The sequence below is a fragment of the Euprymna scolopes genome, chromosome 20, assembly GCF_053919585.1.
Source record: "Euprymna scolopes isolate OS-2025 chromosome 20, ASM5391958v1, whole genome shotgun sequence".
NCBI classification, from domain to species: domain Eukaryota; kingdom Metazoa; phylum Mollusca; class Cephalopoda; order Sepiida; family Sepiolidae; genus Euprymna; species Euprymna scolopes.
In genome coordinates this window covers 63,722,318-63,748,028 of record NC_136501.1, presented here as the reverse complement: position 1 = coordinate 63,748,028, position 25,711 = coordinate 63,722,318, and the positions used below count along the sequence as shown (strand labels likewise).

The following is a 25,711-nucleotide window of genomic DNA, read 5'->3' as shown; positions in this document are numbered from 1 at the left end:
GGAAAGCAATTTCTGATTAATGTTTAGTTTTAAAATATGGCAACATAGAAATGATTTGCAGTGATTTTTAATGGTACCTTTTCTTTTATCGTAAATTGAATTCATTAATAAGAAAAGATTAAAATAAAATGATGAGGTACACTAGGGGATCATTCGATCTGTAGTCGAATGCTTTACCACCGAGCTATATTTCCAGATGTCAATAATTCTGTTTTTTGTTTTTAAGAAGAAATCATTGTTGAGATTTTCTTCTCTCCCTTGCCAGTGTAACGTAAAATATTTCCCTGTAAAAATTCTTCTTTTTTTATCTATAAGAACGAAAGACTATTTTATGGATCGGATTTTTTTCGATTTTCGATATTTATCGGATGAATTTCCGTACAAAACATATCTAAGAATACTGCCAGACATATGCACTTCCTTTGTGAGAAATTTGCAAAAGATAGCCTCAACCGTTTCAGAACTTATGAGGAAAGAACCTTCTCTTTTCCTTTCCTTCCTTCTTTCTTTCTTTCTTTCTCTCTCTTAATAATTAATAATACCGTAATACCTTTAGCGTACGTACATATGTGTGTCACGATTTCCAGATTATGAATTATTCGATCGGGAGATGCTATTTATTAAAAAGAAGGATAGAAGGTGACAAAATACTACAAACATTAAATTCCTATTTAGATACGCTAATTTAATGTTTGTAGTATATCATCACATTCTAATCTTCCTTTTTAATAACTAGAATCTCTCAATCACCAAAGACGAAAGGCGCGATGTAAAAAAAAGCCCCCCACCAAAAAAAAAAAAAATAAACCAAAACAAAACAAACAAACAAAAACAAAACAAACAATATAAATAAAAAAAATCTCGCTTTTGGGTTGTACGTGAAACTAAAATATATCTTCTTGGTCTTCTGGCTAGGATCCAAAGGTACTGTCTGTTTTATCTAAAGATGGTATAATGATATCGTTGAGTTTCCGTTCGCGTCGGGCGTCCATACAATGGAAATATGTCATAGACTCCTATAAGGATATTGGAGATAAACCGTAATAACCAGATCTATTCTGACATTACATAAACCAGATACTTAAATACTTTTACAGCTTTAACAAAAGGGTTACAATAATATCGCGGTGATTATAAAAATGAATGATTATCATGTAATTATAATTATCAAGCCCCTTTAAGGATACTTAACGATAAACACTGTGGATATAACTAAGGCAATCAACAAACGTCTATGTAATGTTTATGACTTCCGTCTGTGCGAACACTCAAGATTACCCAATGTACTCGCTCGAATTCGACGTTGAATAGTTTTTAATTTCCTTTAAAAATAAAATAACAAAAATATGCCTTGGGTGCTATCAGCTAGAATCGTAACCAAAACATATAGCTCTCCAGCCTTATTTGTTACCATCTGAGCTGACAACAGATGGACATTAGAACTTTAAAAATCAACCTACTTTACTGTAGAAATATATATTTGCGTATGCGTAGAAGGTACACGTTTAGTTAACTTACACCTGACAAGTTGCAATTTTCTTCAATCCAGCTCAGTCGAACACCCTATAAGTAACGATAGAGAAAAGATGGATTCACAACGTCTAAAGCGTCTTTAGAAATGATTATGTTAAATATTGCATATACGCCGACTGGTGCTCAGTTAAGGATTTAGGTTTGCAGAGAGAGAGAGAGAGAGAGAGAGAGAGAGAGAGAGAGAGAGAGAGAGAGAGTGTTGTCAAGGTAGGCAGGATGTAGTGGGTTGGCAAGAGATTTGGTAGTTAACCTTTGGAGCCATCGTTATTCTGTGGAAGCAATTGCTAAAAGAAACGACGTAAGACGAGATAGGGGCGTGCACATAAAGTTAAGAATCTGAAATCGGATAGTAATGAGAAGAGTCCCCTAAATAATGACTTCATAATCAGTGACGAACGTAGCAAGGAGCCCTTGGGCTCTGTTTTTGCAATCTTCTTACTTCCTTCTGCCTGCCACCAGTAAAGATATAGATATTTAACGTTTTATGGTAATTAGGAGGAAATAGCAACTATATAGTTCAATATCGGCCGAGATCACAGTGTAGCATCTGTTCTTCAGATGCTGCACTTCAATTTCTTGTTCTCTATCAGTGGAGGAGAAGTCCTTCACGACTGAGACAATTTTTAATTTTTGTTCCTTTTCTCCACGTTAAAAAACGACCCTGGTATCTAACTCTGTCCCGTGGGGAGGCATTGTAAATAGGAACTATATAGTTCAATATTTAGAGATGTATTAAGAATCGGAATCAGAATCGATAATAGTATCGGAATCGGGAATTTAGAACGGAATCGGTAATTGTATCAAAATTGGGAAAATATTGGAATCGTCCCATCACTAATATATATTCTTCGTTGTCTTCCTTTGCTAAAATCCAACACGTTTATACCCAACTTATATCAAATACTAGACCACCCGTAACCTGTTGGGTCAGTACGTTATATTAGCTATGGAATTCATGTATGAGCGTGACACTTGTGGCATAAAGAAAATAGTTTTTTTTTACATAACAGAAGCATTTCTATGAAAGTATATTAAAATGAAAAAAGAATATAGATAGATTTCTATGAGTCGTTCTGTTTTTTCAAATTACAGTTACTGAATTATAAGTGGTTGGTCATACTTATAGGTAAATATGCACTGAACAGGTATCATAATCCTTATTATAGTTAAATTCAAATTTTGATATATCATCTTTTAAATGAAATTGTTAGTTGAAAGTATAGAATAATAAAAAAAACACTCTCCACATGTTAATAATGGCTTTTTAAATAGAAAATGAAAATAAAATGTAACTTTTTTCATTTAATTTAAGCAAACATTCAGTACCCATTGTGTAAAGGAAAACACTATTTAATGTAATAGAAATGTGTGCATTTACCGATTCAGCTTTCCGTTTGGAAATGTAAGCAGACGACTTTAAAAAACATGGGAAGAAGAAAAAGAAATTTTTTTGTAATAACGCCCTCTAGTAAAAAGGTCTGCATTAGTTAAGGGGGATAACTCTATCCAGTTTTACATCGCTCCCTTTTTCTCTCTCTCACACATACACGTAACTATTTCTCGCGTACGTAACGAAAACAGAGGGAGTAGGAGTGTTGAAATCTATTAGAGGGAAAGTGAGAGGTGTTTTCTTTCCATAAATTGTATAGGGTAATATTTCATATTATTAATAGATTCATAGATAAACAGATTTTATAATATATATTATAATTATCTATGAATCTATGTATTATTTGTATATATAAATAACTATTTGATCAAATTAAATGAAATTGTTTGTATTAAAAGCGATATAAAAATTCCGGAATTGGAATAACGGATTGAAGACGTTGCTATTTACGCATGCGCAACCGGATGTTGAAAACCAGAAATCTGATTGCAAACATACAAGATCCATAGAGTTTTAGTATTATATAGATTAGTGTAGTACTTGGCAATAACCAAGCCTGCCTACCTACAACCACTTTCTTTTCTTTTTTTTTTTTGCTCAACACATACCTCAAAACACTTGGGGAACATATATATATATATATATATATATATATATATATATATATATATATATATATATATATATGTGTGTGGGTGTTGTCCGGGGTGTTCGGAGGTGTGTGTTGAGCAATATATATATATATATATATGTGTGTGTGTGTGTTGTCCGGGGTGTTTGGAGGTGTGTGTTGAGCAATATATATATATATATATATATATATATATATATATATATATATATATATAATGAATAGGGCTATGACAACAGAATACCCTTGAGTATATATCCGACACAGTTAAACACAGTTAATCAACCAAGAAGCACATCACTCTATATAAGAGCATATAAGATATCAACGGATACACACTCAAAAGTAAAAACAACGAAAAGAATATTCTGTTGTCATGGCCCTATTAATGAATGAATGACAAAAGTCTATATTCCAAAGGTCATGATGTTAACCATCTTACAATTTATTCCTTTAATTTAGTTGACATTTACAATTCTTTGCGGTATCTGTTTTGTAGTACAAAATCACTCAATTATTCTATCAATCCGTGAATCTATTTTGCCCTTAACTAATCAGACGAAATAGCAACAATCAATCCATCAAAATGTAATGTCCAAAATGTAAATCCATCGTAATGTAAAGATATTATAAGGTATTTGCAGCTTCTCTTCCAATTTTAAGATTTTTAATCATTTGAAAACGAACTTTATCTCTATTATCTTTATCATGAACTTTGGAATATAGACTTTTGTCATTCGTTCATTATATTGCTCTGTAATTGAGTTTCTTAGAACGGGATTGGTATATACTATAAGGAAATAAAGTATATTTTCACAGATATATATATATATATATATATATATATATATATATATATATATATATATATATAATATTCTTGAAGTTATATATTTGGATTTTACCGTCACTGGATTATTTATCTTCCACCAGACTATCCATTCATGTGTAATCACCTTTTTCTTCTCCATATTCCCTCTGCTTCACTTTTTTTGTTTTCAAGTAAGATCTTTGACTTACTTGTTGTTTCATCAAATACTTCTGCATGCAAAATCCGATCCCGCAATTTGCTAATTCCTACCCTCTGATGAGAAGGAAAGTATTTCTTTGAAACTCCGCGGATTAAGGACTATCCACTTATCTAGTGTTTCCTTTTCAGATTAAATATGTTTTTAACTCATTTCAAAGTGTTTTTTAACATGTTTTATTAACTGTTTGCTCGTATATATATATAAAGCTGAACATCTGTGTGTGTGTCTGGTCACGAATAGGCTCCTGTATAGTTGACTATTATAGAAAACTGATCACATATAATGATAGAAGATGTATCGAGACATAGGGATGGTTATGTTTGATCTGGCAGAACGGTGGTTCATTAAAATTGTGGGGTCAGCGTTCGCGCCTGGTCCACAAAGTATGGAAATAAAAAATTTTAAAATCAAAAAAAAATGTTTACAAGTGTTTTTGATATAGATGTACATAATAATACTTTGATAAGTATGTTTTAACTTAAATAGGGATGGTATAATAAAATTGTGGGGTCTGCGTTCGCGCCTGGCCTCCATAGAATGGAAATAGGCACACACTTTAATAAAGACTTTTCATATCTATCTGCCTAAGTATACTTTGATAATTATGTTTCAGTTTGAAGAAATATAGTATAATAAAATTATGGGATGCTCGTTCGCGCCTGACCTCCATAGAATGGAAATATGTCACAAAGTTTAACAAGGTGTTTTAATATAGATCCACAGAATATTGTGATAAGTGTTTCAGTGTGAACAGGTATGGTATAATAAATTATGGGGTTTATTTTATTTTTACTTTTATCATATTTTGCTTTGGTTTTGATACCCCTAAATTCGAAGCTATCTCTTTACAACCCTTCCTTTTCATAACCTATCATACTTTATAAATGAGTCCATTTTGTGTAGGCTGTTTTTGGACCCAGTCAATGACGGGTACTTTTGCTAGTATATATATATATATATATATATATATATATATATATATATATATATATATATGTATGTATGTATGTATATAATAGAGTGTAGTAGACAGGGTCTAACAGAGCAAAGCAACAGTGAAATATATTTAAAGGCGCTGTGCTCGGAGTATTGCAGTTATGATAAGCTTGGGAGGTTTACTTATCTATAGTTATATAAATAGAAAAGGGGAGAGATTAATAATTGTGAAATGATTAATCAAGTTTTCATAGGAGGAAACAAGAAAATCATTTATGTGTACGATCATTTCAGAAACGATATCCTTTTATTCATTCGATATTTACAAATAAAACAATCGAGAAATAAAGTAAAATATTTCTGGATACCCAGAAATATTTTACTTTAATTTTATTTTGTTATGTTTCCTTCTATGAAAACTTGATTGATAATTTCGAAATTATTAATCTCTCTCTCCCCCTCTCTCTGTCTGTCTGCCTGCTTTCTCTCTCTCTCTCTCTCTCTCTCTCTCTCTCTGTATATATATATATATATATATATATATATATATATATATATATATATATATATATATATATATATACTAGCAGGCCACCGGCGTTGCCTAGTCGTAAAATACACACAAATATATTTTAATTTACACAGAAACTGAGACATATGCATGTGAGTATTATGTTTTTTTTTTCTAGGCATTTCTTTTGTTGTAAGTAAAAAAAGGGGGGGGGGAATATACTCGGGCTGAGATCGAAACTAAAACCTTAAGGCAGTAGGTTCAAGTATAACAACCAATTAAGCCAACTTGACACGATATTTTAAAAGTGTTTTCCAACCTACTTGTTTTAACATACTGAATCTGTTATGTGAACCATTCGCGCATGTGCATTCGTGGAACAGTTAGCAAACAGATAAAAATCCTACGACTCCCATGGACCAATGTTTTGATCCTTAAGCAGCTCGTTTTTCGGATGAAAACGGATTAAAAGTTTTCCACATTTTCTATATACCAAATTTCAAGTTTATAGATCAAAAATCTGTTGAGTATATTGCTTTAGAAGTATCCTCGCACACACACACACACACACACACACACACACACACACACACACACACACACACACACATTCTCACTTTTATAGATATACTAGCATATATACCCGGCGTTGCCCGGTATTAAACGTAACATCAAATTCCTTAAAAAAAATGAAGTAAAAAAAACGGAAAGAAACTGAGACATGTGCATGCAGTATTACGTTGTTTTCTAAACAGTTCACTTCTTGTAAGTAAAAAAGTACCTGAGCTGAGTTCGAAACCAAAACCTAAAGACAGTGAGGAGTCAAGTACGATAATCATTAAACCAGCTTGACTCGTATTTACAAAGTGTTTTCCAATCTACTTACTCTTAACAGAAAAAGCTATCATGTTTCATGGCCACGCATGCGCATTTCTGAAACAGTTAAACAGATTAAAATCCGATCACACTCATGTACCAATTTTTCATTTTTGTATTTCTCAGCAGCCCTTTTTTCGGATGAAAATGGATTAAAAAGTTTTCCGCATGTCTGAATGCACTATATCCAAAATTTCAAATCTGTATATCAAAAATTCATTGAGTATATTGGTTGAGAAGTGTCCTCACACACACATTCTTACTTTTATAGATATAATGTGTCGAGGAGAAAACAATTCTGCTCCCAAACAAGAAATGAACAAGGAATACAAATGAACTGATAATTTTGAACGAACTGTAAATAAAAATGAACTATTCATCTTGAAAAAGGTGTGAATGAACTGATGATTCTGAAAGAAGTCTGAATAAAAATTAACTGCTAATTTTGAGAGACGTGTGAATGAAAATGAATTGTTAACTTTGGAAGAACTGTGATTGAAAATGAATTGTTAACTTTGGAAGAACTGTGATTGAAAATGAATTGTAAGCTTTGGAAGAACTGTGATTGAAAATTAATTGTTAACTTTGGAAGAACTGTGATTGAAAATGAATTGTAAGCTTTGGAAGAACTGTGATTGAAAATGAATGGTTAACTTTCAAAGAAGTGTAAATGAAAATGAATTGTTAATTTGTAAAGAAATGTAAAATAAAATGAACCCTCAATTTGTTTCTAAATGTTGATGAAAAACAAATGTTAATTTTTAAAGAAGTGTAAATGAAAGTGAACTGTTAGTTTTGAAAGAAATGGGAATTAAAATGATTAAGGAATGTAATCGGAAAAAAAATTGTTCATTTTTAAAGAAGTGTAAAAGAACATGAATTGTTTTATTTGAAAGAAATGTGAATGAAAATGAAATGTTAATTTTTTTAAGAAATGTAATTGGAAACAAATTTTTAATTTATGAAGAAGTACAAATGAAATTGTTAATTTAGAAAGAAGGGTGAATTAAAACGAAATGTTAATTTTTTAAGAAATGTTAACAAAAATAAAAAGTTAATTTGGAAAGAAATGTAAATGTACATAAACTGGTAATTTTGTTTTTAATTACTCAGCATTTTGATTTTGAATCAACTGAACTGATAAGGAAGAAGTTAAATATAAAAAATGGCGACTACCTTGCAGTTGTATTGTGTTTTGTAGACATAAAGAAACAACCGATTGCTCTTGTTCCATTGCCACCAAACACAGCATTCGCACGGGTTGGCGATGAAATGATACTCCATAGTTCAGGAAAGGGACGATAACTCTGCCCCACCAAAAACATAGTCAGACAGAAAAGATAGGTAATTCAGGATAAATATCCACGCCAAAGAGAAACATACATATATGTTAGGTAAAATGGGCTTCCACTGAGACAGAAAGAGGGAATGCGAAGTTGTAGAAAAACCCGAATGCATTTATTTTATAGTAGAAATGGGATGGGAAGGGAAATTTCCTAAAGAGCAGGTAAGGTATTATGATGCCAACATTGACGAATCACATTTCAGTTAAAAAAAAAAAAAGCATACACAGAACGCAAATTGTTGCAGTAATTTGACAAAATCAATTATGCATTTTAAATGTGGGGAAGGGGTTTCTTTGATAATGATTTTTTGCTAAAGGTTAAAACACGTGAAAAAGTTTACTGTTCCAGATAATAATAATAATAATAATAATAATAATAATAATAATAATAATAATAATAATAATAATAAATCGATGATGTTTGCATGTAACGAACTGCTTTTTTGGGGCATTTAATAGAATAGTCAACAAAACAACAACAAAAAAAATGTGTGAAAAAATAGATATACAACGAATAAATACTAATAAATGCCAGATAAGTTACTCTTCTTACTACCTGGATATGATTGTTGCATTTTAACTAATTTTAAAGCGTTTATTTTACTTAAAAATAAAAGCAATATCAAGTCTGTCCAGTTTAAACGAAAATAAAATGGCAGTCTCGTTACAGCCATAATCGAGCCTCGATAATTGCTTTTTTTGTATGATTGGTGACATTTAGTGGATATGTTTCTATCAGCTTTTTTTTCCAATTTTCAACTGTTTTAGTGATTATCAAAACTCGGCTATGGCTCAAATTTGACCAGCATTTTTTTTTCTCCAATTTTCAACTGTTTTAGTGATTATCAAAACTCGGCTATGGCTCAAATTTGACCAGCATTTTTTTTTTTTTTTCCAATTTTCAACTGTTTTAGTGATTATCAAAACTCGGCTATGGCTCAAATTTGACCAGCATTTTTTTTTTCCAATTTTCAACTGTTTTAGTGATTATCAAAACTCGGCTATGGCTCAAATTTGACCAGCATTTTTTTTTTCCAATTTTCAACTGTTTTAGTGATTATCAAAACTCGGCTATGGCTCAAATTTGACCAGCATTTTTTTTTTTTTTTAACTAGACAGGTTTTACACTATTTTTATTTTAAAGTAAAAAACAATTAAAAATAACTTAAGACATAAAAACTTATCTAAGTAGGTAGAAGAGTAACTTACCTTGCCTTTGGTAACACTTATTTGGTGCATGTTTATTTTTTTCACCACTTTTTGTTTTGGTGACTATTCTAATGAATGCCCTTTTTTCTGTCTGTTCAATAAATACGGTTAACTCACCGGTAAATATGTATATGTATTAATTCGTTGGAAACTTATTCAGATGGCATACTCATTTTGACACACCTGTTTCAGTTAGATCACTGAAGTTAAGCAACGTTGAGCCTGGTCAGTACCAAATGGTGATTATTTGGAAATACTAGGCGCTGTATGTAGGAAGACGTCGACACCTCCTTGCAAGAGCTGTAAAAACCTAATGTCATCATCTCCCCTGACGGGGGTGTACATGCGACTAATGGGGGTATACATGCGACTGAGGACCGTTTGTAAACTGCATGCTCCCATGAAACTTCCTCTTTCAAAGGGAACCAGTTTAGCCTGCCTATGGTTGGTGCCGCTTTGGTTCAGTAAACTTATTCAGATAAAATCCTACATCCCTGAAGACTACAACATGGTCATCTTCAAATTCAATGCCAACAAATACTTGTCACAAACAGTCCTCATCAGTAATCAAATTCTGTGCATTTCATTCATCATTTTCAATCCTCTTATAATATTCTTCATCATTCAATTAACGCTCTATCTATTTAATTAATCATTATCCTTGAATACTTTTAGCCTTGATAAGTTGTGAGTCATTAGTTAAAAAAAAACGGTTTCAAACAAAATAAACAGCACAGGGAATAGAGAAACGAGCAACAAGACGAGAAAAGAAAAGTAGGAAGAGAAACAGCTACACAGACGATTTATAAGAATTACAAGAAAAGAGGCTTACGAAAATATCTGGGCATGACTGCAAAACAGATACCTAAACGAAGAAACAGATTCACTACTTACAGCTGCACAAAACAATGCAACAAGAACAAACTATTCCAAAGCTAAGATTGACAAAACCCAAGAAAACGGCAAATCTAGATTCTATGGACAAAAGGACCAAATGATAAATCATATAGTAAGTGAATGCATCAAACTTGCCTCAAAAGAATACTAGAACAGACACGACTGCTTGGGGAAATCAGTACACTAAGAACGATGCAAACGATTGCATTTTGCGCGTGCAAACAGATGACACAAACACAAGATGGAAACAGTACTGTAAAATGAAGACCACAAAAACCTGTGGGACATGGAGGTACAAACAGATAAACTCACACAAGCGAGGAAACCGGTCGTCATAATAGTTAACAAGAAGGAAAAAAAGCTGCCAAATTATAGTCCTTTCACACCACAGGATAAAGATCAAAGAGACAAAAAATACATGGAACTAGCCAGAGAACTGAAAGTTATATGGAATATTAAGAAAGTCAACATGATACCAATAATCATAAGAGCACAAGGAACAGTCCTCAAAATCTAGAAAAAAAAACTAGAGAAATTGGAATCAAAGGGAAGACTGATACTATACAACAGATGGTAATGTTAAAAACAGCTGAAATCTTTAAGAAAATTCTCAAATAAAGTGTGGAGGTACCCCACTATGTTGAGAGCTGAAATTTGACCAATTATTCGTGCTTGGGACAATATTGAAGATTTGATTTTTTATGCAAGATGGAGTTCCTCCACTATTTGCTATTATTGTTCACGAATAGCTAAATACCCAATTTCCTGGAAGATACTTGAGTCGTCGTAGTTTGCACGAATGACTGGCCAGATGTTCTGACTTAACACCCTGCGACTTTTTTTTCTCTGGGATTGGCTGAAAGAGCAAGCCTACTCAATCAAACCAAAATATTTAGAAGAACTTGAAAGGCGAATACGTGAATACGATTCCACAATAGTTTCTTGTGAAATCAGTTAATGCGATTCCTGGTCGACTTGTTTAAATTACTATAAAGACCCCGTGTAATGTCCGTATATATTTTGCAAAATGTAAAAATTACACTTAGGAAAGGAGCGTATATTGCAAGAGTAGATCTTTCTAAATATATATTTCTCAAATGTTTACCTTGTAATTTATTGAACATTATGGGATATGATTTGAATCCTGCGATTTTTTGGGGGAGGAGTGGGTGGACGACAGAGCAACTCTATTCAACAAAACTAAGAAATATAGAAAAACTTGAAGAGCAAATACGTGAAGTTATGACTATCATTCCGCCAGAGTTTCTTGTGAAATCAGTTGCGATTCCTGGTCAACTTGAAAAGCTATATTGAATCTTAAATAAAAGCCCATGCATTATACTTTCTTCTAATATTCATTAATTGTGTAAATTATTTTTCAAATATAAATTGCATTTTAAAATAGGGAGTTATTTTCCAATCACACTGTGTGTGTATATATATATATATATATATATATATATATATATATATATATATATATATATATATATATATATATATATATATACTCGGGTTTTTTTATATTCAAAAGTAATGGACTAATGAATTCAACGAGGTTGTTAGATAGTGCTCAATAAAAAGAGCTGATAATACTTGTTTATTGTTATATAAACATGCTCACATCCCGCTGCTACAAATAGCCACTTGTTTCAATCAAACAACAGATATCATCAGGCAGCGACTTGACTATTCAAAAGTTCATTGAACTTTTGAATAGTCAAGTCGCTGCCTGATGATATCTGTTGTTTGATTGAAACAAGTGGCTATTTGTAGCAGCGGGATGTGAGCATGTTTATATAACAATAAACAAGTATATATATATATATATATATATATATATATATATATATATATATATATATATATATATATAACTACTTCATTTACTCACATGAATTTAATATACGAAAGTATAGATTTATGTGTAAACTTTAAGTATTTACTTCAAAAGTGCTCAATACGTAGGTAGAGCTAGTTAGTAATTTATAAAATATATATGGCGATTAAGCTTAATCGCCATATATATTTTATAAATTACTATATATATATATATATATATATATATATATATATATATATATATATATATGATGGACTCTCCCGTCGATTTCGAAGTATGAGCTTCCGCCACAACAACTAAGTTGCTCAAAAATCCCCACAGATGATTTGTTTATAGTGGCTTTGTGTAGAACCATCCACCCATTTTGCTATTACTGCTAATCTCTGTCGGGGCAGAGTATACAGTAAACCGCAGGTTTTTACATCAAAGTTTCCTTCTCCTAGATGCATGTCTTAACGAAGACTGGCGGGCATCTCTCTCAGTGAATTAATGCGCCTCCAGATACCAACCTGGAAATTTCTACGACTTGGTGCAGTACATACAGCGCTTAGACTTCTCAAATGGTCACCCCTCTGGTACTGGCCAAGCTCAACGTTGCTTAACTTCAGTACTCTAACGTGAACCGGTGTCAACGTGATTGTGCTGTATGTATATATATATATATATATATATATATATATATATATATATATATGTTGGGAAAGATAAAGGAAAGAACAGAGTGGAGTGAACAACCTCATCTTCCTTTTATAGTTCCCTGTGAACACTGTCCGTTACCCTTTCACCACCAGACTAGGCCTTCAAAGCTGTACCATTCATAAAGATTTATAAAGTAGAGATCCAAACTACCAACAATGATATATATATATATATATATATATATATATATATATATATATATATATATATATATATATATATATATATATATACGACTACTTCATTTAATCACATAAATTAATATATGAAAGTATAATTTTATGCATAAACTAAGTATTTTTTTAAATAGTGCTTAATACATAGGTAGAGCTTGGTAGTAAGTTAGAAAAACATATATGGCAATTAAGCTACACAGAATATTCCACATTTCATCCACACTAGGATTCCTCAGCCTGACGAATCCTAGTGGATGAAACACAGAATATTCTGTGTAGCTTAATTGCCATATATATTTTTCTAACTTACTATATATATATATATATATATATATCGTTACGCAATCATCAGTGTAGGAAGATAATTACTGCTGGTCAGAAAACTCAAACCCAGTCACAAAGTCACCCTTGACTTCGCAGGCTAGCATCTTACTTCAAGACTATCGGCAATTAACACAAGAATCGGGGGAAGTTAAGCACCTATAAATGTCAAGTCTGCAAGCATGCATTGTAAACAGCCAGAGTATTAAACGATAGAATGTCAAAGTATTGTATTTGCACTGAAGTTGACTGCTTTTTCTTTATTCTCTAAAGAGGTCACCTTTATTTTGTTAAAGGGGTCTTGTGTGTGTGTGTGTGTGTGTGTGTGTGTGTGTGTGTGTGTGTGTGTGTGTGTGTGTAAAGGGTCCTAAGGAGTCTCTGCATTATGAACCTGCCACGCTAGGTGTATTCTAGATAGCAGCTTAAAAAAAGACAATTAATATCCAGCTTATTTCAATCCATTTGAAATGTCACATTAGTCAAGCAGATTTAAATAAGAGAGTTCAGATTAATCAGCTGCTCCCCAAATCAAATTGTGTAGATTGCATGTTTGAAAATAGGACAAGGCAGATCAAAGTTAAACGGCAGTTCAAAGATGTTCACTTTTTTAGAAAATGAGCTACCGATCAATATATGAAGTGGTTTAACCTTCATACAGCAAACTTGCCACTGACTGGCCTTGAATAAATAAGAAATTTCTATTAGTTATATAAACATCTAATTAGATAATAAGTCTGGTCATGTGATTGAAATACTTAAATCCTATTGGCTGGAAAATAAATGAAAGAAAAAAAAAAAGATTTTTGATCGAATACAACAGATGTATGAATTCGAAGATGATTGCTTATTGGCTGAATAAACAAGCAGTTGCAAAAATAAAAATTGTACTGGTTAAATATTTGGCTTTTCGAATTACTAAACATATATTAACTGAAAACAATTATATAAATTAAATAGAAAGTAAAGGCTGGGAGTGAATGTTACCAAAGTGACGGTCAATAGTTGTAGTATTGGAAAGTTTTTTTATCTCCCTTCCACAGTGGAAAGATGTGACACAAGGGTCGGAAAGTGGGATTGAAGAGCCAGCGTCCTAAAGGAAGAGCCCTTTGGCTTTCAAAAAAATGCCTCATCAGTTCCGTCGGTGTCTCAGGCGATTAACAATAGACTAACCTCTTCTCAAAGAGTGAAGGCAAGGCCTGCGAGAGTGGACCTCCTAGAACTGCGCAGGTTCAGCAACATACCACAGGCAACAGGAAAAAAAGCCATTTCAGAAATGGCTTGGACATGTTACCAGGAAAAAAGAAGAAAAATTCCCCCTGCTCAATTTGTGAAAGGAAGTCAGGTGCAATTCAAATTTTTGTGGTAAGCATTGCACATATGCAAAAGGTGTGGCAGAATTATGGATAGGTTGTGAGTGGATAATCAATTTATGTGAAAAAAGTGAAAGACAATGGAGATGGATGAGAACTCAGATATGGAGAAAGTGAATCTCGATGTAAAAGCTATTGAGGTTGTTGAGAAATTTGGTTACCTTGGCGATACAATGCATGACAGAGTGTAGCAGGTGCTAGTGTGATTGCAAGAATTAGAAATAGATGGAATAAGTTCAGGGAAGTTCTGCCATTACTAACCAGTTGAAAGTGACCACTGTTGACCAAGAAAAGAGTCTATCAAGCATGGGTATGCAATGTGATGAAGTATGGAAGTAAAACCTGGTCAGTGAAGGTTAGGGTCATGTGTTGCATGGAGAGAAATGATATAAGAATGATATGATGGATGTGTTTATATGAGTGTTAAAGACAAGCTAAGATGAAGATCAAATCTGGTCAGTACAGAGAGATTTTGTTTTCAAAGGAGTCACACTCATCAAGGCTTGGAGGCGATTCGAGGATAAAGGTTAATGAGTGTATGGTAGTCAATGGGACAATGCCATAGTAATCGTTGGTAGTGGAATTTTGGTAAATTGGATTGCCTAAGGGGACAGCTCATCAAGAACTTGTTTATGTTGAACTCATAGATGACCATATTGTAGTCAGCTGGAAAGCAGGCAAACAGAACAGTTCTACGGGCGCGCAACTGGCCAGAGATAAGTCAATTTATAAGTCAATTTCTTAAAATTGACCACTGCATGCCAGCATGTAAAATTTATAATCGTTATCATCATCAGCAGGAACAGCAGCAGTAGAATAATCATTATCATAAGCAACAGAAGTAGTATCATCATCAGCATCAGCAGCAGTAGCATTATCATCAGCGTCATCATCATCATCATCATCATCATCATCATCATCAACAGCAGCATCATCATCAGCAACATCATTATTATCACCATCATCATCATCATCATCGTCAACAACAGAAGCAGCACCATCATTATCATCACCATCACAATCATCATCATCATTACCATCATCAAGAGTCTAACGTCTGTCTTATATGCTGACACTTGTGGGACAGTTTATAGAAATTGACTCTCAAACTAACTCATGTCTGGCCATTTTTTTATTTATTTATTCACCCCACTTTCTCTCAAATTCGTCTTTATCATTTTCAATATTTTCCATGACGTTTCTTTACTAACTGATCCTGCTATCTCAACTGTTCTACATAGACTAACTCAAGAACTATTCATTCTTTCAATATGATCAAGCCAGCGAGATTTTCTTTTTCTGGACACATATACCCATGCTGTCCAGATTTAATCTTCCTCTAACATCAACATGTAACGTGATTGTTGTTACATTTTAACACAAACGCAACGGTGTGCATGAAGTCTTGCAAAGAAACAAAGGAAAGAAATTCGGCACAAGTTTTTTTTTTTCAGTTGAAATAAAAGGCATTTATTACCAGTCGCTTCTACGCCAAACTGCCTGACACGTATTTTCCAAGTCAGCAACAATATAGTCGCATTCCTGTTTTCCCCCTCAGGGTCAATTAACACTTCAGTAATCTGCATCTATAACCAACTGTTATTGCTGTAATTCGTTCCACTTTATACGGTTGTCCAAAAATCTTGTTTAAAGTTTGAAGGATAAATGAGTCTTGCATCTTGTTTAAAAGTTCCTGCTGTGGCACCACATGCTTAAATCAACTCTGCAGTGTCGACACCTGCTTAAAAGTTTCTGTCTTCCCCATGTGCTTTTTTCCTTCCTTTGCTCTGACGTCACGCTTGTGCCATAGCTTGGTCATTTGCATATGTTACAAACAGATCTTAAAGACTTACATTATACATTGATCGTATGGTTTTCATATAATTTATCTCCATGCAAAACATATCTTTAATCATCACTGGGTAGGTTACTCTTCTTCCTTCGTCGATAATGGTAATGCTCTGCTGGTTAGTTATGGAAGAAATTCCTTAAAATAAATTTATTTACTTTAATTTTGTCACCAAGGTAAGAAGCACAATAAAGCAGCCTCGTAACTCTAGCTTTTCTTATTTTGTCCTCTGGTCCTCACATTCCATGAACAGATTTTAGATACATTTCTTAGAGACGTTAGGGTAAGGGTTAGGGTTAGTTTCCTAAATGTGTTATCTGAAATGTTTGAGAAAAAATTTGGGTCTCAGTACAGTGAAAAGGTTGATAAATAAACAATGCTTTCTGGCCCTCCTGCCACCACTACTTAAGGGTCCCATTTAAAATCAACTTGATATCTCCTCTCCTCGTGCAAAGAAACTGATTCCATTACATCTCCTGTTCAGATCACGTTCTAAGTAAATGAACCCGGAAACTGTAGTTTCCTTTCATTAAACAAAACTATCAACGACCTTTTATTTTGCATGGTCCTTCCATCCACAACGGGGGGGGGGGGAAGTATTGGATTCTTAGGAATAAAATCTTTAAATTTTCTTTTGACTTTTATACACAGGAAATCAAAATGATCTGGATCGTTGACTCTGCTTCATTTTCTGTGTCAGTTTGGGGATGGGAGAGATTTTGAGATAGGCTTTCAGAATCAATGAATACTGATTATTTTAAGAAGACATCAGCAGCAGAGAAGCTAAGTGGTTGACGGCATTAATTAACAACCTGGATGCGCAAAGTTCGAATCCAGTTCGTTTCACAGCAACACTTTCACTTAGGGATGTTGGCAACCTTCACATGATCCCTTTCTTAATAGGATTTTCTAGAAAGAATTCTAACTAGAAAGATATCAGGGAAACGAATGTCAGTTATAATAAAAACGGAATGAAACACTGCTATCTGGTTTCGATCATTTTGTAATTCATTTTCAATTTTAATACCACTAACTCTGTATTTGTTTGTTTTTTCTATGCCAATATTATATGGCATCAAATAGTAACACCTTTTTTCTATGCCAATATTATATGGCATCAAATAGTAACACCTTTTTTCTATGCCAATATTATATGGCATCAAATAGTAACACCTTTTTTCTATGCCAATATTATATGGCATCAAATAGTAACACCTTTTTTCTATGCCAATATTATATGGCATCAAATAGTAACACCTTTTTTCTATACCAATATTATATGGCATCAAATAGTAACACCTTTTTTCTATGCCAATATTATATGGCATCAAATAGTAACACCTTCTGCTGCCGGCTCTATTCATACCATTACGTTCAGAATTGGATTCTTTAAAACTAATTTTTTCCTTATACTCAGATCTACCCAAAGCATCATTATATATATAATGATTGATTCTTCTAGACGGCTGGTCTGATAAGATCTAAAGATCCATTTAATGGAATAGCGTAATCCCGCATCCGGGTACTATTTCAGATATTTCTGTGCCTCCATTTAGTATGTATTTAGTATATAATTAAAAATAGATCGTTTCCTCTCTCATACCTAAAATGTTCAAGAATTCAGAAGAAAATAAACGTTAATTAAAATGAAAAACAAAAATGAAAATGGTTTAAGGTGACTGATACTTACTTTTAATGTTTCTCTGAGAATAAATGCAATTAGAACCTCGTCCATTCGTTTGTTCTGGGTGACAAGATCTTTGGAGAGATCTGTCACGGAACCATTTGTACAAAGCTGAAAAATACAAATAAATAAAAAAAATAAATAAATAAAAATAAATGATTGATCTATTTTTAAGATACTTTATTCAATCTACGCGTTTAACAACTAAAATGACATTTCAAACTTTAAGAATGACAGACCAACGACGAGAGTATATTTCAAACTAAAACTTTATATTTAATTTAGATTTATGTTTTGGAATTTTTAGATGATGATTGATGATTTGGATAATATTCGGACTACTGTTCTCATCTTGCATGTTATTCTAAGAACGTTTCAGCCGGTGTAACCCCCAATCTAAATGAGAGTCTTCTAAAGGTTGAAGGTTCAATTCTCGGCACAGACGAGACTAAGAATACAATTACAAATTACTTAAGACTCCTACCGCTGACGGAACGCGACCAAGTTACTCCCATACATTGAATAAAGTGTTCAGTTTGAAATTCCATATAAATTCCCCTATCGATACAAAGATTCCCAAATCCAACAAGATGCACCTTAAGAAGGTCAGGGGTTACATTCTGAGGATAATGTCCAAGATGAGGATAATAGTTCGATTAATTAAAATAATACAAATTCTTGTAGATAAGTAAAAAAACAAAAACACAATAAAACAAAAACACAAAAAACAAAAACCCACACAAAAAACAAACAAACAAACAAACCAAATAAACAGCTCACTTAGTATAATGATTAAAATGTTTGGTACTGGTCCGGGTTCAATCCTTGGTTGAGTCAACCAAAGACTGAAAAATTTGTACTTGATGCTCCATTTGCTTAAACATGCAGCATTATAAAGTGAAAGTCCAGTGTAAGTGGAGTAATCCTGGGAAAACAGTGGCGCCCTCCCTTACATCTTACATGTATCGTAGCCAATGAAAAGGAAACCTTCGGGTTGTCCTGGACTATAGTCGACCACTTTACTTTTACTCTAGTGCAAAAAGTTTTCTTTTGAATAGCAAGAACAAAAAAAAAGCATTTTATTTTCGCTTTATTTCCTTTAATGACATCTACTTTCTCCTTCATCTTCAAGGTGGAACGATAAATGTGTCGCCCTAAAGAAAACAACGATACAGATTTATTCTAAAACTTTTATTGAAAAAAATCAATCCAGGAAACTTGGTTATGTAGCAAAGCTGGCATCTATTTAATGTAGACGCTTTCAGCCTCAATCACTGCTTCGATACAGATTCCGAATGAGGAGCATGCGTTTTCTACAAGTGCTGGTAAGAGCTCAGCACATACTCAGTAGATGGCGGCGATGAGGCTGACTTTGGTGTTGAGGTAGGTCATGTTGGTGATATTCTCGATGTATGAATGTACACAGTAGTCCAGCGGGTTAGGTTGGGAGAGGAGAGGAGGGCCAGCGGGAGAAGGATACAAAGTCGTAGCACTTCTTCTGAAGCCAAACTTGGGTCACTTTGGATTGCCGCATCAAGAGTCTGCCAGCGATCACCTGATTGCACCAGGGGATCACCACACTCTTCAGCACATCCAGGTACACTTTGGTTGGTGTTGACTTTCAAGCCAACTTTGAAGATGTGAGGTGGCATGATGTGGCCCTCACTTGAAACCACACCAAAGACCATAACCGTGTGGCTGGAAACTTCGTTGAGCTGTGCCCGCAAGTGTTGAACTGCCAGGATTTGCATTCTGAGGGTGCTGGCAATGGTCCTGTTGCCATAACTTGGATTGGTAAAGAGCATGAGTTGTACATCTAGTTGAACATTGTGTCACTTTCAGACATGATAGAAGATTCCTATCGTTCTTGGGATTTGTACACAACTGGCCAAGTAGTAGATGGTCTGCAACAATAAAAAGAAAACCGGTTTTCATCAAATGGAAATGGAATCATGTCTTCTTTTCTAGGGTGACAATTTTATCGTTCCACCCTGTATAAGGGCTAGTTTTTTCAGAGAGTATTAAAAGGGAACTCCTATATTATCTAGATATTAATACCATAGTACCTTTAATGTATGTACATACGTGTGTCACGGTTTCCAGATTATAAATTATTTGAGCAGGAGGTCTTATTTATTAAAAAAGAGGTTGAGGATAGAAGGTGATACCATACTACAAACATGAAATTAGTATATAGATGCGTTAATTCAATTTTTGTAGTATGTTTCACTTTCTCTTTTCCTTTTTAATAAATAGGATCTCCTGATCACTGAATACGCAATGTAAAGAAAAAAAAATTGAATAAAAAAATGATGTCGCCTTTGGGTCGTATGCGAAACTAAAATAATTGGTCTTCTGGTTAGGATCCAAGGGTAGTATCTGTTCTGTCTAAAGATGATATAATAATATTGTGGGGTTTCCGTTCATGTCATGCGTCCATACAATGGAAATATGTCACAGACTCTTATAAGTATTTCTATCAACATATACGTGCATACATGTTAATTAATCGAGAAACCATCTGTTATGATGACGGAGAGTATTTACAAATGGTTATTTTAGCCGCAGGAAAAACATGAATTTAAAGTCAGAGCTAATATCAAATTCTTGTGAAAATTTGAAAGTAAATCTTTTCGGCTTTTTATATTCTGACACTACATATACCACATTACTGAGATAAATATTCTGACAGTTTTATCAAAAAGACTACAATAATATCATGGGGTCTACATTTACACTGAATTTTCACAGAATGCCTGGCAGCAATATATGACATATGAAAAATGCCGCTGTGGAATTTCCACAAGTCCCGCTAATTATTATTATTATCATTATTATTATTATTATTATTATTATTATTATTATTATGTAAATAAAGGAAACCGTCGCATGAAACGAAAAACAAAACCACTTTTACACAGCAACGACGAAAGGGTTTATTCAATTAATTGTACCGTTTGGTTTAGGTCAAAGAAAGTTGCACAGTGCCTAAGTGAGGAAAGGAAAAATTGGAACGTTCTTTAGCTTGCCGAAAAAAATTGTGAGCAGTTATTTTATTAACCTTCTCTTCAGGAGATTAGACCAAAGGTCAAGTGTGAGTTTTTTAAAAGTGTTTCTGCAGAATGAACTGGATTCGAACACGGCATATCCAGGTTTATCAATCTGTATTGTTAACCACTTAGCCACCATCAGATATCTTCAGGCGAAAACAGTTGGAGCTTGGAGGTTCAACAGACAGGGATAAGAGAGAGAAAGGGGGCGTCTTTCCTCGTTGCTTTTAAGAATCTCAATCTCTGGTCCCCCTCGCCAATCTTTCACGAAAAACACCCGTCTAGCTGAATCCAGTGTGAAAAATTTCCCCGACTCTATATCTGTGCCTAAATCAAAACGCGGATTCCATGAACAAACCTTCTTTCTTAGAACTGCACGCCTGTGGAACTCTGTTCCGTCTGCCTGCTTCCCACCTGACTACAACTTGGATGTCTTCAAGTCCAATGTTAACAAATTCCTAATGAACCCCCTCCTTAAGTAAACACGTCATCAAATCTCCACACTAACGTAATGTACTTGCAATAACCCTTATCCCTGAGTGGCTTCCGGGCCTTGATAAGTGGTGATCACTGTGTAAAAAAAAAAAAATAAAAAAATATCATCGCCCTTTATTTCCAAAGAGGCTAAAGCAGTCCTCCTTGAGACTGATGAAATAAAAACCTTCTGAAAGCTGATTGGTCAATATGTAATCAAATAGCCTAATTGGGAAATTTCTCCGTGAGAGAAAATAAGTTATTATAACTGCTTTCACTTAGGATGCTTGCAACCTTCATTTTGTCCCTCCCATAAGTACGCAATGTCTTTCTAGAAAGAATTCTAACTAGAAAAATATCGGAGAAAATAATGCCAACAATAGAATCATCTCATTCATATGATATGAATGAAGGAACGTGCTCTGCAAGCTGATTGGTCAGAATGTAACCAATCACCTAACAGGGATATTTCACTGAGAGAAAATACGTCATTATTTATGAACTGCTACATCTTCTTCTCCTTCGAGGTCGGGGTTGAAGGTTGATTACTATCGCTTCTGTCATCTTCTTCCAGTTTGTCTCTCTCTTTCTCAAGAACCGAAACAAATATTTCTCTATCGAATCTTCCTTTCAATCTTATTATTAAAATGTGTTTTTGAAACAAAATAAATGCATTTTATTAATTAAAAATCTAAATAATTAAAAATTGCTTCTGTACTACTCAAATTAGAAAACTTTGCTTGTGTGTGTGTGTGTGTGTGTGTGTGTGTGTGTGTGTGTGTGTGTGTGTGTGCATGTACGAGTGTGCGTGTGTATCTCGCCTCCACATTTAGAAGGGAGACCCGACGTTGTCCACTATTGAATGATAGTTAACAAATGTTTCGCACTCCCATATTTTATTGTCATGGAATCGGTGAAATCGTTCATTTTTCAATCATCATCGATCGATTGCCTGCTCTAGTTGGAGGCCCATCGCAGTGCACAAAAAGGAAGCTTCACATGCCTCACCGCAATGGCAGCATGAAGAATGTAAAAAAATGTCTTAACTACATGTCAGACGAGAGGAACTGTATAAAAAAAGATGCTTGCATGGTTTGGAAAGAACTATTAATAAATGTCTTTTGTTAAAAATGAAACAAATCGAATTTCCTTTGTTCGCAATTGTGACCGTATACAACCCGTTGGGTTCAAGTGAAAATGTAATGGCCACATTACAACCCTAGCAGAGTACACGATTATTAAGAAAATCCGAAATTAAAAATAAAAGAAAAAAAAGCGTAATATGTATTACAGAAGATAAGAGCAACATAATTGGTCTCTTTTACCGGTTTCTAGGGAGGCATACATAAACAGAGGTTGAAGAGTGTTCAGTAAGGGAGACCAATTATAGGTGCCATTTCTTTGAATTAGAAACTGACGGTAGCGATGTTGTTCTAATCTTCTGTAGTATAATCTCTTCTCTATATAAATAAAATGGTAACGATTTTCCCCTGACACTTTCCACAATAAAGGATAATACGTATGGTGCTATCGATCAGGTGGAACCTTGAAGACCACTAATATAGATAAGTGTCTCATTGGTGTGTCTGGTACTGTGTGATTTGACCCCTGGGCGAAGTGAAGTTGCCTGCCAACTAACTGCTATTATTAATGGAAGTATTACACTATTTCTGATACAGACCCTGATTATGTCATTCATCCACTAGTATACATTAAGATGGATATATATGTATGTATGTATATATATATATATATATATATATATATATATATATATATATATATATATATATATATATATATATATATAAAGTCACTCTGTGTGTGTGCATGCAAATTCCTCTCTCATAGCTTCCGAAGTGGCTATGCTTATTTGCCAATCTCAGTCAACGGTAATTTATATGCCAGTGTTCTAAGACATGTTTTGTACAGAAATTCATCCAATAAATATTGAAAGCCGAAAACATCCGACCCTTAAAATATTTTTTTTTCCTTATAGATAAAAAGAAGAATTTTATATGTTACACCGGCAAGGAAGATAATAAAATCTTGGCAAATGATTTCTTCTTAAATAAAACAAAATCATTGACAACTGGAGATATAGCTCGATAGTAGAGCATTCGACTTCAGATCGAATGATCCTGTGTTCAAACCTGGGTGTACCTCACCATTTTATTTTAATTTTTTCTATTTTTTTTTCTAATTAATGAGTTTAATTTTCAATAATATAAGAGGTATTATTTAAAATTACCACAAATCATTTCTTCGTTTGCATATTTTAAAGCTAAGCCTTAATAAGAAGTGACTTTTCTAAGACATTCATCGTCAAGCCTAAAATCAGTTGACGTCATATTGGAAACAATTACAGGAGAAATTTGATGAATGACATCATCATTATTGTATTGTTATTGTTATATTTTTCTTTTTGTTTTTGTAAATTAGTCCTCTGGGAAAATTATTCCTCGTAATATATAATATTCAATAGAGGATTGATTCTATAATAATACATTTGCAATCTGCATAAATTAAAATATCATGTATAAGCATATTCTACGACCGGGCAACGCCAGGCGTCCAGCTAGTATATATATATATATAATTCGTATATGGCTGACTGATAGATTGAACGAAAAAAAAAAACAAGCAAGGAAAACAATGGTCGTTTTGAATAGAACTGATTCTTTGATTGATGAGAATTATAAAATCTGTTATAATTCTTGAATTGTTGATAAAAATGTCATTCCGACTAAGCCAGAATAGTGACATCGATGACCCTAGACCACGAATGGATCGTGAGAATTGTAAATGTCCTTGATGATTGTTTGATATACAAGAAGTCTGAGTTGTTGAATCGTAGATAGGGGTTATAGAGTTTGCAAAGAGTGGCACAATGTTCTCTGGCATGAACTAGACCGGTCCTAAGAACCCACCACCAAGGAAACCCTCAAGACTTTTGAAGATTTGCGAAGCATCGTGGAAACTAGCAACTCAGATATCGAAAAAACTGAACACCCACCGAGAGAAGGGAAAAGGGCGGAGACCATCCATACTCAAAACTCATAAATTTAGATGCATATTATCAAGTACTGCAAGAAAAATGTAATTCGTTCAACTCCGTCAAAGAACGACAGTAAAATAAAGATAAAACCAATGTAAAACATAGCACTATCAACAGTTGATAGCGAGTGACATTGAATGACCCCCCCTTCCTTTCTTATAGAAAAAACAATGACTGCTGCCATTCGCGCGGGTATAAAAAAGAAAATGGGAGAAAAGAAAGAAAAAGAGCACGCACGATATAAGTTGTTGACTTTATTTTTTTAGTTGCACTATTTTTTTTATCTATTATTATTGCCTCACATGGAGCGTTCACACAAGTCAACAAACGATCTGATTGGAAACCTCTGGTGTTGTCTGGAAGCTGAGTGACAACAAGTCTCCCCAGACGTCCAGCTCTCTCCACCTCCTTCGATAGCATTTGCAAATGAGTTTGCATCATCGCAACAGCCGCTTACCATTGATTTCTCGCTGGTAGTGGCCATTGGTTTATACTGGAATTTGAGTGGCATTCAGCCTCACCAAGGTCCCAGTTCTCTTCGCGCTTGTCCAGCCGAGGTCAGGTTGGCGCTCGCTCCTCGGTCTTTCACTCCTTATTGACCCTTCTCGGCCCTTTGGTATCATTTTTTTGTGGGGGGGGACGGTGATGAAACAATGGGAGGATGCATAATGGGGGGTGTAGAACTTGTAAATATGCAGTTTCGGTGTTCTTCATTCCCTGTAACGCTTATTCGTTATATTGTCTTGTATTATTCTCCGCATTCAAGGGTTTTCCTTAATATTTCAGTCGTTTTCATTATCGTTAGTCGTTGTACTTTTGCAGTTATTC

At 33.9% G+C, this 25,711-nt stretch overlaps 1 protein-coding gene across 1 annotated transcript in view; it reads right to left on the bottom strand.

The window, feature by feature from the left end:
* LOC145241445 (uncharacterized) overlaps positions 1–25,711 on the bottom strand; it is a 571,697-nt gene that overhangs the window by 324,698 nt on the left and 221,288 nt on the right. The window contains exon 4 of the mRNA XM_080104406.1: positions 18,308–18,412. Coding sequence (XP_079960532.1) covers positions 18,308–18,412 — 105 coding nt within the window. The remainder of the gene's footprint in view (positions 1–18,307; positions 18,413–25,711) is intronic.